General features: G+C 45.6%; 1 protein-coding gene and 1 pseudogene across 2 annotated transcripts in view; one reads left to right on the plus strand and one right to left on the minus strand.

Moving 5' to 3' along the window:
* Nucleotides 1–15498, plus strand: part of Dmgdh (dimethylglycine dehydrogenase) — a 72158-nt gene that overhangs the window by 317 nt on the left and 56343 nt on the right. Inside the window, exons 1-4 of one of the 2 annotated variants that reach the window (XM_048455938.3) lie at nt 8–162; nt 3680–3848; nt 11243–11341; nt 13601–13765. In XM_048455938.3, coding sequence (XP_048311895.3) covers nt 77–162; nt 3680–3848; nt 11243–11341; nt 13601–13765 — 519 coding nt within the window. In that variant the 5' untranslated portion in view covers nt 8–76. Of the gene's footprint in view, nt 1–7; nt 163–3679; nt 3849–11242; nt 11342–13600; nt 13766–15498 lie in introns of those variants that run through there. The other variant, XM_085676850.2, reaches the window with a different exon arrangement.
* On the minus strand, nt 9844–10981 carry LOC125414115 (small ribosomal subunit protein eS8 pseudogene; annotated as a pseudogene).

Genomic DNA, 15498 nt, shown 5'->3' on the forward strand with positions numbered 1-15498 from the left:
CCTCTCCCTCTCCACTCCCTCTGCCTCCTGCCTAAGGCCACAGTCCGTGTAGTCGGTGCTTGGCCTCCCCTCCGCCATGCTCCGCCCGAGCGCGCTGCGGTTGCGGGGTCTGGCGCTGCGGGGCTCCCCTGGACGCCCAAGCTCCACCGGCCGCCGGGAAGGGTGAGTGCTCACCGCCCGCAGGTGGGGAAGAGGGGACCCATTAAGCTCCCCACAGGAACCGGTTGGAGTCCTCCTGGGACTACCTATAACTACCAGGGAAAACTGTCAGTTTCTCTGGCCCCAAGCCCTGCCCGGTCAGCAATGGGCAGTGTGTGGATGTCTGTCTGTAGGAACCTGTCTCCTGTGTTCAAACAGCTAGACGCCATTGCCTCCCATATACTCCCACCTTGATGGTGGTTGTTATTGTTGTTTTGTTTTCAATGATTAATCCGTTTTAGAGATTATTCTCTTCCAGGGTGTCTTGATTTGCCTTATTCTTTTGAATGGCTGCATAGTTTTTCATTTGATCAATAGTCTATAATATAATTAAGCAGCCTACTCATTAACAATTAGACTGCTTAGGTCAGGTTGGTTGGTAATGCAGAGAATGGAAACTTGGCATTTTTAACGCACGTGTGTTTAGGCAAATATGAGAGTCTGTTTTTGTTTTAATTTTTTTTTAACAAAATTGTTAGGAAAAGGGTTAGGTCATTTGAAAGATCAAAGGACAACAACAAACTTGCCCAAAGACAGTGAGATTCGGGTAAGGTTAGGATGCTTCCCCGGTGGGTGCTCGTTACCCATGTCTTCCTTCTTTGGCTCCTAGAGCAGGGTTGTGGAACTTCATAAATAAGACGAAATTGTCTGTATGTAAAATGGCGGGACAATATCTTTGATTTTCCCGTACTCATTCCTGGCGTCACCCACGGTGGCAAGGCGAGGCTCCTATTCATAGAGTCCCTCAACAAACGTTAGGCGCTGACTCCGTTTGCATTGTACAGCCTACAGTGTGCAAGGGTTGCTTTTGAGTAGCAGCTGGCCATCCTTCCATCAACAGATTTTTACATAGCATCTGTGGCATGCGGGCTTGTTCCTGGTTCTGGGAATACAGGGCCCCCAGAACAGCGGTTCTGGCTCCTTCAGACACAGCAGCTGCTGGCCCAGTGCAGGCTCCTCATCAGCAAAAACAGGATGCTAATTCCCCTCTGCCTGGCTTTCAGGAGCACTGCAAACCCTAAGTGAAGGACCATGCAAGAAGGATGTACAAGCTGTAAAAGCACTCCAATTGGGAGACTGCACCTAATAGGGAAGGAAATGGAAAGGTGTTCATCTTGGGTTAATTTGTTTAAACCTGATTAGACAAATACAATGTAAGATTGAAGTCTTTATTCATGAGCGTGGGAGTGTTTATATGCATATGACATATGCATATATTCCAAAATATTGAGAGTCATCACGGATATTTCTCTTCTAACAGCCTTAAGACAGACTGGCTGTGGTGGCAAAAGCCTGACGTTCCAGCACTCGGGAATCTGAGGCAGGATGTCAACCTCAAAGCCATTGTAGGTTGTGGAAAATACTTAGTGAGACTTTGTCTCAAAAACCAAACGGAAGCAGCCACAACAGAAGAGAGCTCTATGAGGCCTTTCTACAAGTTTTGCTTTTCTGTCAGTCTGAATACAAAGTCACGCCCCATGTCCTTAAATCTGACAGACTATGAAGGCAGATTAGGATCAAGAAGCTCAGCAATGTAATCCTCGTTAGATAACCAGATCATCTTTTCCCAGATAAGGTGTATTTAGACAAACACAGCCGCCACTACCACGTCAGTCTGAGGGAAGGTTCCAGCCTGCCTTTTTGCACTTTGAAAGGTATCCTTAAGCTGCTGGTGGTGGCACACGCCTTTATTCCTAGCACTCAGGGGGCAGAGCCAGGCAGGCAAATCTCTGAGTTCGAGGCCAGCCTGATCTACAGAGAGAGTCCCAGGACAGCTGGGTCCACACACAGGAACCCTTCATTGAAAAAAAAAAACCAACAAAACAAAGCAAAACAACAGCAACAAAACCTTATCCTTAAAATGACACCTTTTGGTTTGATGTCATCAAATATACCATGGAGAATTTCCACAGAATTCTTATTAATTCATACTGTGACTTCCTACGTCAGACATGAATGGAATAAAGAGGTTAGTGACTAGGAAGGAAAGCAAGAACTAAGGAATTAGTAAGTCACATCCTTTGGTTATGATCCACAGGACTTGTGAGTGTTCTTTGTCTTAAGGAGAGCCAGATGCATCCTTGAGGCCCCTCCGCATGCAGCCTCAATGGCCTTTCAGAGCCCAGCCCTTCCCTGTGCGGACTGCCCACAACTGCCCCTACAGACTGGGAGCTTTCCTGCCTTACCCCTTGGCCCCTTCATTCCTCCTCACCCACTCCCATCATGCCCTCCTGTTGATGGACACTCCTGCAACCCGTGCCTTCCCTCAAAGAGTGCTTCATTGCTGTAGTGCACACATTTTCAGTTTGACTTCTTCTATCTCCCCAGTCTGCTCTAAGCTTCAGAGCTCTGAGGCCCTGTGTGCCCAGCCCTACACACAGCAGGAATGCAAGGACCACTTGATAAATAGAAAAGAAAATACTCTGAAAGAAATATAGCAATAGCAAACAAACCCTTCTCCCCAGTGCCAGGATGCCATCCTTTAGGAACTTGTATAGGGAAGTTGTGCCGGTAGAGGGTTGAGAACAAGTCATGCGAAAGATCAGATGTGCTCATGGGACATACATATTGGATGTGGGCATTGAGAGAGGGCTGAGATCAGTGACAAATATTGTCCCCTGCCTTCAAAAAGCTCACAGTGAAGCCGGGAAGCCTGTCCTACAAACTGGTGACTAGAGATGCCGGAAGAGGAGGGTGCTTCTCTATCCATCTCCCTGCAACTTGGGGAGCATCAGAGATAAGAGGATGAGCAGGTGCCAAGTTGCAAGAAGATTAGGGCTTTTCTAAGACTAAAATCAATAGGAGTGTGGGGGGGGTGTGGGCGTGTTCAGGCCAGAGGTTGGGTACCTTCTTCAATTGCTCTCCAAATTGTTTTTGGAGACAGAGTCTCTCGCTGATTGGGCCAGGGAGGCTGGCCAACAAGACCCAGGGATCCTCCTGTCTTTATTTGGTGAGATTCCAGATGGGAGACACATGCCCAACTTTGCGTGAAAACTGAGGATCAGATTCAGGCCCTCATATTTGTACAGCAAGCACTTGACCAGCTGAGCCCCAGTCCCAGCATATGGGTGATTTTTTTGTTTGTTTTTGTTTGTTTGTTTGTTTGTTTTTCAAGACAGAATTTCTCTGTGTAGCCCTGGCTGTCTTAGAACTCACTCTGCAGACCAGGCTGGCCTCAGACTCACCAAGATCCACTTGCCTCTGCCTCCAGAGTGCCAGGATTAAGGGTGTGTGCCACCATCGCCTGGTCAGAGTGTGCTTTTCAGAAGAGAAAAATGATGTCTAGGTTGAGAAAGAAGCAGTCACCGCCACCTACTACTGCTCATTTTCTGAGCCGCATTCAATGCCGGGCACCTAGTCAGGGCTCAGATTTCTAAGTGCAAAATGCATCCTGTATGCGTAAAGTCCTAGAGACAGGCAAGCAAGGGAATAACTGGAATAACTCTGCAAGGGAGTCACTCTTAAAAGCATTGTCTTCCAGACAGGAAAGCCCACCCTCAGCCCCAGAATGGAAGGACAAAGCAGAGACGGTGATCATTGGAGGCGGCTGTGTGGGCGTGAGTCTGGCTTATCATCTGGCCAAAGCAGGGATGAGAGATGTGGTCCTACTGGAGAAGTCGGAGCTTACGGCTGGCTCTACCTGGCACGCAGTAAGGAAAGCACCCCCAAAATGTCCTGTGTATGCCCCCAAACTGTGCGCCAGCTCCTCCCATTCACGGTTCCTACAGAGAGTTCTGCCGAGTATGGGACCTTCACTTCACCACAAAGTAATACTGTCACCAACTGGTGTGCTTCCAGGAAGTGGGAAATCGCTATTTAAATACACTTTATGTGAACATGTGGGTTCGGGATTCTGATCCTGGCTCTGCCACTTTCTACCCAGGGTAACTTCCAGAAATTTCCTTCAGTTTCCATTTTCTGATGCATTCCATTTTCTGAGTGGGGTTTGTTTTGTATTTTGTGACAGTCTCACCCTGTCGGCAGTTTCTGTCATTGTTCTAGTGAAGCAGCATGCCTGGATGGCAGTGGAGAACGGCCTAGGTAAAGGCCCTGGGTTAGCATAGCTCGCATATTGCCGTGTGAATCAGCAAGGGATAGGAAAGGAAGATTCATTGATTGCAAATGTGCAAGCTCGCTCTCTGTCTGTCTGTCTCTCTCTCTTGAGAAAGAGGAAGAGCTTGGCTTCACTGGCTATCTCGTTCCATAATCAGCTTTCCTGTGGTGAGGAGAGGAAAGGGGCACTCTCTCTGAAGTCCTCTTCATGCTCAGCACACACTTGACGCATGGGCCAGGTGTCTACATAGACATGGTTGTCCAGGCTCAATGCAGGTAAACATTGCCACCCAGACTCAAGCTCAGCTGACTGCAGTCTCTAGTCCCGCAGTCAGCCCACACGCATCCGTCAGCCAGTGCTCCCCCCAAAATAGCATCAAGTCCGGCTCCCCTCCCTCCAACCCCTCATCCTCACTCAGTGTATGTGGGAGATGGGGTATGGGCATGGGATCACTTGCTGGAAGCAGTCTTCCCAGCACAGGTATCTCCTTTTGCTGATTCCCCACTACCTTCCCTCTGCCTGCAGAGGCCCTGGTACCCTAGGCTTGTCTCGTGTCCCTAAACTAGATTTTCTGTGTAGACTTCATGTTGTCCTTCCTCTATTTTTTTCCTAAGTGTGAGCCTTAGGGTCACTGTTACCTTGATGGAACACCATGACCAAAAGCAACTCTGGGAGGAAAACATTTATTTCACTCACAGTTTTATCTAACAGTTCATCGTCAAAAGCAGTTGGGCAGGAACCCAAGCAGAGCAGGAACCTGGAGGCCCTGGAGGAGTGCTGCTTATTGGCTTGCTCCCCATGGCTTGCTCATCCTGCTTTCTTATAGGATCCAGGACCAGGGATGTCACCATTCACCATCCACACTGGGCTGGCCCCTCCCATGTCAATCACTAATTAAGAAGCTGCCCTACAGGCTTGTCTACAGCCCCATCTTATGGAAGCATTTTCACCATCGACACTACCTCCTCTATAACTTGTGTCAAATTGGCAGAAATCCAGCTAGTTCAGTGTACACTTTGTCATCTCTCAAGACTGAAAGACCGTGTTAGGGCGCCATGGTCAGTCCCAGAAGTGAGGTCACATAGGAACAAAGCAGTCCTGCCCTCCTGGAGCTAGTCTCGGGCACATAAAACACTCAGAGTGGGGTCTGAGCCTTGAAGAAAAGAGAAACTTGGTAGGAAGCACAGAACACATGAGGAGCAGTTAGAGAGACAGCTACAGGAGCGGACACTAAACAGAGTGGGAAGTAGGTGCAAGCGTCCTAAGGGGATTCTGAGGTTAGCCAGACAAGCACCTTTAGGCAGAGGTCAACTGAGGTGAATGGTGCTTCTACTGCCTCACGCTTCTCGACTGCTCAGTGGGGGCAGGCAGGTACACATTAAAGTGGAAGGCTTATTTGTTTACTGACAGTGATTTGATAAGGCTTGCATTTCAGGATAGATGACAGGGTTCCCTGAGATTTTACTAGCTCTCCCACCAATACATGGTGCCTACCTTAGCCTAAACTCTTTAAGACAAGCAGCCAAAGATTATAAGAAGTTATGTGAAGTTAACTGTGTAAAATATTTTTTCCCTACAAGATACCAAAAGAGTGGGGGAAAGCACCTCATCTCGTTAAACAAGGCAGTAAGCCAGAGTCAAACGGGGAACCATTGTGTGGAGTCAGACAGCAGCAGTTAGGTGGTTTGTGCCCCTTGAAATGAGGGACAGGGCAGGACTTGTCCTAGGAACTGATTCTGGGAGCTTTCACACATCTATGAGCCTTCTCTGTAAGAAATGCCATCAGGAAGTTTCACATGCCAAGTGTATTCTGCCCAGACATATCCAGGAACAGACTGGGATGTTCAAAGCTGGAGAACCAGCTAAAAGGACAAACTGGAAATGAAGGCAGCACCCTTGGAGATCCCTGGAGTTCCAGATGTTTTCTGTGATGTAAGCATCCACAAGGTACAGGAAATGAGGGCTGGAGGACGGCACAGCCTGAGACCGAAAGTTCAAAGTGTAGCCAAGTCTGCGGACCCTGAGGTCTTGCTTACTTCCGTCAGTGCCCGAGGAATGGCATCAGATGCGGGTTTGGAGAATAGGGTCCTCCATGTCCCTGAGAATGATGTCACAGCACTATCTTTAGAGATCCCAGGTTGGAAGACCCAAGATGGAAGATAATCTAGAACTTTCCACTTATTTACATACATAAGAAAGAAATCAAACTTTACTAACATGACGTGATTGATGTATTGGTTAGGATCCCCAGGTTCTCTGGGAACAGGTTGGCTCTGCACAGTGGGCTCATCTTGGCCCTTTTTTTTGACTGCTATGTGAGGCCGTCATGGTGACTAGCTTTACTGAGCCTTTACATGGTATAGTTTGTGAGGAGAGGAAGAGGAATGGCTTGAGGTTGACAGAGTTGTACTCTGGAAAGATTTGTTACCTGGCAGTGATGGAAAGGGTTGAGAATTTTAAGCTTGTATTTCTTCTACAAATAGGCAAGTGTTCCAAATGTGTTGGCTTCTAGTAATCCAAATGGATGTGCGTGGTTTCTATGTAGCAGTTACATGGGCTGCAAAAACTGTGTCTGGGAGTGTGGCTGAATGGTGGAGTGTTTATCTAGTAGCAGTGAGAGGCTCCAGGCTTGATCCTCAGCCCTAGAAAGAGATGGGTGGGCAAGGATGAGTCTTTAAAGAGGGAGCAGCTGGCCTGCAAGGCAGCCCTGTTGGGAGAAGAGCATGCTAAAAGGGACTAACTAGAAATGTAGATATTATGGCTAGATTTTCTACACTAAATGATATCTCCTGTTGGGGGTGTGTCTGTTTAACCTGTTAATTCTTTTTCTGATAAGGAATTCCAGTAGGATTTGTTCCCATGTATTTAAAATACAAAGAGCATGATGCTCTTCAAGTTGTAGCAAGAACAGAGAGACGAGAGACCATGACAGTCAGCGGTTACCAGGAACCTTTGCATAGGTTGGCGCAGTAACAGGTGTTTGAAATGGAGAAGGGGGTTTAAAACACAGAGCACACAGCCAAGAGACCTCTGCTTCCACTTGGGTCCATGTAGGGTTGAGAGGCGTCTTCTGCTCCCTTAGCCTCTGAAATCCGTCTCAACCTCTCAAGCGCTCAAGAGGACAAGGAAGAATGTTATAGCTAATCCTACTTGTCAGTTTGACAGGCTCTAGAATCACCTAGAAGACAAACATCTGGGTACATCTGTGAGGGCTTGTCAGATTGTGTTAATCGATGTAGGAAGACCCCTGACCTTGGGGAGCATCATGCCAGGGTCCCTATCAGAATAAAAGGAAAAGAAGCGCTCAGACAGACCTGGCACTCACCTCTCTCTGAGGGCAGATGCAGCATCGTCTGCTCCCCTCACCTCTATTCTGTGCCTTGCCCACTGTGATGGACTGTAATCTGCAAACTGGAAGGCAAAATAAACCTTTTCTTTCTCTAATGGCTTCTCGTTTGGTATGTGTTCATACCAAAGAAGCTAATACACAGGAAGACTGAGAGTTTAATGCCAGCCTGAGCTACATAGCGAGACCACTTTCAACAAAAAGGAATTCAAGCAAACAAATAAAACATCCTGGATGTAAAGCAAGCCCAGAACCAGGCTGTATTTTCAATACAGTGTACGCAGCTCAATAATAAAGTGCGTTAATCACCACGCTCTATCGAAAACGTGATTCATGAGCTTAATATTCACACGCTTTCCGGCACAGTAACTAAGATAAAATTTATTTAAAATACTTCACTCATCTCAAGCTCATTTAGTGTGTTTTACGATCTCTATTAATACAGTAACCTATATTTACATGTTTGTGTAAATAAAGGCATAAGAATATTTTAGTGGTTACGTGCAAACATTCCAACTGAGCATGCGTGTATGAATAAAGGATTTGGAGCCACTGGGATAAATGATGGCTTAGGCCAATGGCTGAGTTCTCTGAGGCAGTGGAGGCCCCTGAGAGATAGGAAGCATATCAGGCTAGGGGTCACAACCTGAGCTGGCATCCAACGCACCCCCATTATTTAGCGCCCTTCATGATTTTCCTGCAGTTTTTTCTTACTTGGTTATTGTCATTGCACTATAGGGAAGAGTGTTCCTTTCTTGTTATTTTAAATTTACATCAACAAAAATTTGCAGATTCTGAATTGACTCAAAGACTTGTGTGTGTTCCCTAAACAAAGGACACGGGGCTAAATGTCTTTAGTGAGTCCGTGTGATTCTTTCAAATGAAAATTCATTAGTCTCTAGTTTCTGAGGTAGGGGAACAGAGAATACAGTATAGGTGGATAGAAAGAATGGAACTTTCTGATGCTCTGGTGCGGTGGTTTGAACAGGATTTGTCCCCTACTCAAGTCCATATATGTGAATGCTTGGTCATTAGGAGATGGTGCTACTTGAGAGGGGTTAGGAGGTGTGGCCTTGTTGAAGTAGGTGTGGTTTTGTTGAAAGAAGTGGGTCACTTGGGGTGAGCTTTAGGGGTTTCAAAAGCTCAAGCGAGGCCCAGGGTCTCTCTCCTCCTGCTGCCTGCAGATCTGGATGTAAAGCTCGCTTTTGCCACATCTGCAAGTGTGTCAACGCGCTCCCTACCGTGATGGCAAAGGACTAAACCTCTGGAGCTGCAAGCAAACCCCACTGAAATGTTTTCCTTTCTCAGCTTTGCAGTGGTGGTCCTGGCGTCTCTTTATAGCCATAGAAACACTAAGCCACCTGGATTCTTCCAGGGCTGTGGCTTACAGGATCTCCAGGAGTAATCAGAGCTCTGGCCAGTACTCGTGAGCATTTATTTTCTCAGTTGATGGGTAGAAGATGCATTGAAGACAGAATTGGGGTCGGTGGCAGATACTGAAGGCCAGAAATGGTCACTGACTGGATGAGGAAAGTTCATATGCACACCAAATCTCAAGCTTGTGAAAGGGAAAGAGCGCTTCGGTCGTGTTTCTAAGACCCTGGCAGGAGTTCTGTGGTGGAAACATTCCAATGCTCTCACCAGGGCAGCGCTACAAGATGCCTTAGGAACCAGGATGGGATTTTTGTCAGAAGCATCCCTTGTGTGTATGTTAGATGCTTCGACAAGATTGGAAGCATTGAGCTTCTGGTTTCTAAACAGTGGTTGATTGACTTTAATGGGAATAGTTTTGAGTTTCAGAGACTCAAATTCCCTTAGGAGAAAGTTATAAATATTCCTAAATGGATTTGAGTTGAACAGATTGTGTTCTGATGAGCTCCCCAAGATAAATTAGCTGAAAAATGAGACCCCAGACACTTAATTAAGAAAACTCTTGCTTCAGTAATTGCCTAGAATTCTTGGTCTGGATGCTACATTGCGTCTCTCAGAGTTGACGGAAGGGGCTACAAGATTTTTAATATTTATCAATCTTTTCTAAAGAATAATTAATCAATATTTATTCAACAAACATGTGTAGGTGCATTTGATTATCTGACATGCTGTATAATATAATGTGTATATAAGGTGTCTAGGAAACACACAGATTTCTTTTTTGTATAGACCTGGGCATTATTATATATACACAAATTTATTTTTTAAATGTAGAACAATAAACACCTTTGTCACATGAGTTATGAATGATGGTTTATTTGCCTTTTGAGGCTTTGATCTTCCTCAGATAGAACTCCAGTTCCTTGCCTTCTAGCACGTAGCCATCTGCGCCACCACACTGGCCTGGTCTTGAGGCGATACAGGCAAGAAATTTGCCCTACTGGAACTGCTCCTCCAGAAGACTGCTGATTTTAGCCTTCTTTTTCCTTTCATCATATTTCTTTTGAATTTTCTTTGATCGCTTTTTGGTTAATATTTCTTCCTCTTCAGGAGTCAGCTTGGCTCCCTTCTTGCAGCCCAGGGGCAGTGTACAGTGGGACTCGTACCACTGTCGGTACAGTGTGCTGTCAATAAGCACAATGCAGTTCTTCACCAGGGTCTTGGTGCGGACCATCTGGTCTTTGGTTGCATTGTAGACGAGATCAATGATCCTTGCTTCGCGAGTTCAGCATTCAGAATCCCAGGAAAAGCTCCCCACACCCACTCTTAGGGCGCGGCACTTCTTATTGCCTCCTCTAACTTGGACTGTGTTTACCACGAGGGCGGGGCTTAGCGTTGGCAGCAGGCTGTCCCAGCTCATACTCCCGCTTCCTGTGGTCGGGCTTTCTTGTGCCAGTTGTCCCGACAGATGCCCATTGCTCTGCGCTGGTTCATAATTTTAAAATTCAAAATCTTTACTTTTATTTTTCAATTACACTTAAATTAATTATTGGTTTTGGGTTTTTCCAGACTGGGCTTCTCTTTGTAGCCCTAGCTGTCCAGGAACACACTCCATAGACCAGACTGACCTTAAACTCAGAGATCTACCTGCCTCCCAAGTACTGGGATTAAAGGCGAGCACCACCACCACCCAGCAGTTAATTAATTTATCTCTCTCTCTCTCTCTCTCTCTCTCTCTCTCTCTCTGTGTGTGTGTGTGTGTGTGTGCAATGCACTTATCTACCTACTCACACGTGCCATGAATTCGAGAGGACGATTTACAGTGGATGGTCCTCTCTTAAGACCCAGTGGGCTCTGGGAGCTCATCAGGGTTGGTGGCAGGTAGCTTTACCCACCAAGCCATCTTCCTGGTCTCCAAACTTAAAATCAAAACACTTCTGGTCCCATGCATCTCAGATAAAAATCAATCAACAACAGCAGATGTTCTAAACCTTCCACCTAACCCACGCCATTTCACCCTTTTCCTAGTGCATTTTAGGCTCTTCCTGGATGTGTCTGTGGGCTGGCTCTTGCTCTACTTGTACGACTGAAGTTGCTTCTTGTACCATGTGATACACCATCTGCTTGGCGGTCTCCAACCAATGTGTTCTTTCCTGCACCCACCCTATATTCTTCTAGTCTCAGCAGCATGAAATTGCTGCGTAGCAGAGGAGTTATCAACATTGTGCAAATGCCCACATATTTCAGTGTTTTCTTCCCTCCCTATTCTTCAGGCAGGCTTAACAACTTACTTTCACCCTGGGATAAACTTGAAGAAAATACACTATGACAGCATCAAACTGTACGAGAAGCTGGAAGAAGAAACTGGACAGGTAAATGCTTTTAGTTTGAAGCTGTCTGTGAGGTCAATCACTCAGATATAGAATCCATGTGCAGGGCTTGCTGTGGTAGAGAAAGAAAGGTTAAGGTAAGAACCGGGGTTGATCTTAACATCACTTTAATTTCTACAAGTATATTATCCACGTATTTAACTATTTTTTATTTTTTTAAAGGAAGAGTGTAGTTGGACCCACCCACCAGTTGCCAAAATAATCATTCAGAGGCTCATATTAATTACAAATGCTTGTCCAATAGCTCAGGCTTGTTACTAGCTAACTCTTACTTTTTTAAGTTAACCCGTATTCCTTATTTACACTCTGCCACATAGTGGTACCTTTATTAGCATGGCACATTCATCTCCTGCTCCCTCTGCATCTGGCTGGTGACTCATGACTCCGCCTTTCTCTTTCCCATCATCCTTTGGCTTTAGAAACAGTACAATAAGTCCCCTTCCCTGTCTTTGCCTTTATCCCTTCTCATAGTGACTGTGCTCACAAAATAAAAAGTTTCCATGAGCTAAGATCAAAGGCTTCTCAATGTTTTCATGCTTTATTCTGACTGAAGGCCACTAAAAGCTCCCCAGAGTCTGCAGGATCAAGACCAAAGACTTAGCAGGGTCTGAGGCCCCCAGCCTTCGTCTCCTCACTTCCTAACATTCTCTTTTCCCTCAATTTCCTTTGCTCATGTGCTTTAATTGTTCTCAACAGTGTATACTTCTGGAATGTTCTGGGTGCTTTCACAGCTGCTTTCTAAATTTATGCTGTTTTTTTCTTTCCTGTTCTAACTGGAACCACCTTCCTGTCAATCTACACAGACAACCAACCCCTCATGCTTCTAACACAAGTGTGTGTGCACACTGTTCTAACACACAGCATGCGTACACACTATTCTAACACAAGTGTGTGTGCACACTGTTCTAACACACAGCATGCGTACACACTATTCTAACACAAGTGTGTGTGCACACTGTTCTAACACACAGAATGCGTACACACTATTCTAACACAAGTGTGTGTGCACATTGTTCTAACACACAGCATGCGTACACACTATTCTAACACAAGCGTGTGTGCACATTGTTCTAACACACAGCACGCGTGCACGCTGTTCTAACACTGTAGTAAGGAGCTGTGGGCAGGCCTGCTTTTCATCCCGCCCGGCTCCCACACAGCTAGCTTAGCCCCAGAAATAATAACACATAAGTTGTATTCATTTAAACACTGCCTGGCCCATTATCTCTAGAGAGTTAGTTGCTGACTAACTCTCACATCTTGATTAACCCATTTCTAATAATCTGTGTAGCACCATGAGGTGGTGTCTTACCGGAAAAGATTCAGCATGTCTGACCTGGTGTCTAGCTCCATGGCATCTGCCTCATTGCCCTCTTCCCAGCATTCTGTTCTGTTTACTCTGCCTACCTAATTTTCTGTCCTATCAAAGGGCCAAGGCAGTCTCTTTATTAACCAATGAAGATAACACAGACAGAAGGCCCATCTACATCATAACACATGGCACGTAGGCACGCTGTTCTAACACACAGCATGCGGGCACACTGTTCTAACACAAGCGTGTGTGCATACTGTTCTAACATATAACACATGTGCACGCTGTTCTAACACACAGCATGCGCGTACGCTGTTCTAACACACGGCACGCGCGCACGCTGTTCTAACACACTGTCCCACTGTTACTGTTGCTTTACTGGTGCTCTTTCCTGCAGACTGTGATGTGAGCAACTTGAAGACCAGGATACCCTCTTGTTCCATGACCCAGGGCACACTGAAATTTTTCAAATAGAAAGACTTTAAGAAACGCCAAATGAGTGTTGACTCACACTTGCTCTCCCCAGAGCAGCACACGAACTCTCTGTAATCCCTCCCTAAATCCTCTGGCTTTCTCCTTTTCATGTGGTGCTTCTCCACCCTGCACTTGACCCCCTAGTCCACGCAACCCTATGCTCTTACTGCCGCACCTTTACCTGTCGACAGACAGTTCCATCAGTCAGGGGCTCTGCCTCTCTCGTTCACCCTGCACCTCAGGCTTTCGGTGCTGCCTGGCTTATAGGAACACCGAGTAAATTGCTGCCGGATGAATATCTTTTCATAAGCTGCAAATATTTTGTGTAATTATGATGTTAGCTACATATAGTAAATTTCTCTTTTACTCACTTGAGTTTTTATTGTGCTGGAGAACTGTGTGTGAGTACCAGGGGGTAGTTTATTGATGTACTTTTATTGGAATGATTGTCACAGGTGGTGGGATTCCATCAACCGGGCAGTATCAGACTTGCTACGACTCCTGTAAGGGTAGATGAATTTAAATATCAAATGACCCGGACCAACTGGCATGCCACTGAACAGTATATTATTGAGCCTGAAAAAATCCAAGAGATGTTTCCTTTACTCAACATGAACAAGGTATTTTTCATTTGTTTGTTTTGAGACAGGGTTTCTCTGTGCATCAACCCTGGCTTTTTTGTAGACCAGGCTGGCCTAGAACTCACAGAGATCCACCTGCCTCTGCCTCCAGAGTGCTGGGATTAAAGCTATGTGCCACCACTGTTGTGCTTGAACAAGGTATTTATCTGAAGGGCAATTTCACTTCGTCAACTTGAACTAAAATCATTTTAAAAATATATTTTAATAAGTTCCGTGAATTTATGAGTTTGATAAGATGAAAGTAAAAGCAATCCGTGTGCACATTGAGAATGGCAACATTAGATGACTGATCCTGGAATGTGGGCAAATCACAAGGTGAGCTGCTACTCGATAACATATGCAGGGGCAATGAAAACCCTTTAGTTTCTGCCCACGTTGGCTAAAGAGACATTTCAACGCCCATCTAGGACTGGATCGCTCAGACTGAAGTTCTACGCCCCAGCTGTCTGTTGGGGAACTTCACAGAGACTGGCATCCTATTGTCGTGGTTCTAGAAAGAGTTTTCTAAATTTTTAAAGCTCAAGAAGCCCTGTGCCACCCTCATATGCTTCCCAGCCCTTAGCTGCACTTCCCTTTCAGACTGTGCCAGGGGAAGATCGAGATCAACTTTGAATTTCTTGCAGAGAATCCACTGACAGGGAATTTAAAGTTTTTCCCTCCTGGGTGACCATCCTTTCAACGTGATGATCATGGCACTAGCATCTACTTCAGTATTGTTTATGTAATAGAGACCATGTTAGCCCCTCCTATGCAAAATCTGGCTATTGTGGCCCAGAAACAAAATCTTCAACAGTTTACACAGTGGGATGAGTTTGTTCAGTTCAGAATTGCTGGAGGAAAGATTTGAACCCAGACCCCTGACTTGTGCTGTGCATACGTCCTGGGTATGGGTAGCCAAAGGGTTCATGGGGGAAGCAGACGGTTATTGCCCTGCTAGTGACTGTCAGTAGTTCCTGTTCTGAGTGTTTGTGTAAGTGATGTGGGTGCTGGGGCGCTGTGCTCTTGTGGGCTTTTACAGAGCATGGAACGCCTTGTCTATGAGTTGATGTGCTAACAGTGTCTTCATTGAAATCCCCTCCGCTAGGCTATGAGAATCCATTTGTCTCTTTAGATGTCAACCCTGCAACGCTTGCCTAGGAACTCTCATCATTACAGATTTTTCTCAAAGATATTAAGCAATGGAAACACATGGACCAGGGCCAGTGTGCCAAACCAAACAGACATGGGATCACCACAGGACATGGCCATGACAAACCACCAGGGTGACATTTGCATGCAGGCAGGAGAGTGAATTTCACTGAAACCCAAAGTCTCTTGCACTGGAACCATAAGGGCAAAGACTAAATTATAGAAAACAAAAACTCAGACAAAGAAGAGTCCAGGCCCAGATGATATCTTTGATAAATTCTAACAGATACTTGAAGAATATACCAATCCCTCACAAAGTCTTCTAAAATTAGAATTAAATACTTCCTGACACAACCTATAAAGCTAGTATGTCTCTGACATAAAAACGAGAGAAAAGCATCAGAGGAAAAGACAGACTATAGCCCTTCATGAATATAGATACAAAGTCTTTCACAAAAATCCAGTAGATTGGAGCAAGGATTCTACAATACAGTCAAATAGAGTGTGTCCCAGGAAGGCGAGATTGGTTTAAAAACTAAATGTCAATCAACGTAATGTAATAACATCACATCAACAAAGGGCAA

Source organism: Myodes glareolus, chromosome 15 (genome assembly GCF_982192425.1).
Source record: "Myodes glareolus chromosome 15, mMyoGla1.1, whole genome shotgun sequence".
Lineage (NCBI taxonomy): Eukaryota > Metazoa > Chordata > Mammalia > Rodentia > Cricetidae > Myodes > Myodes glareolus.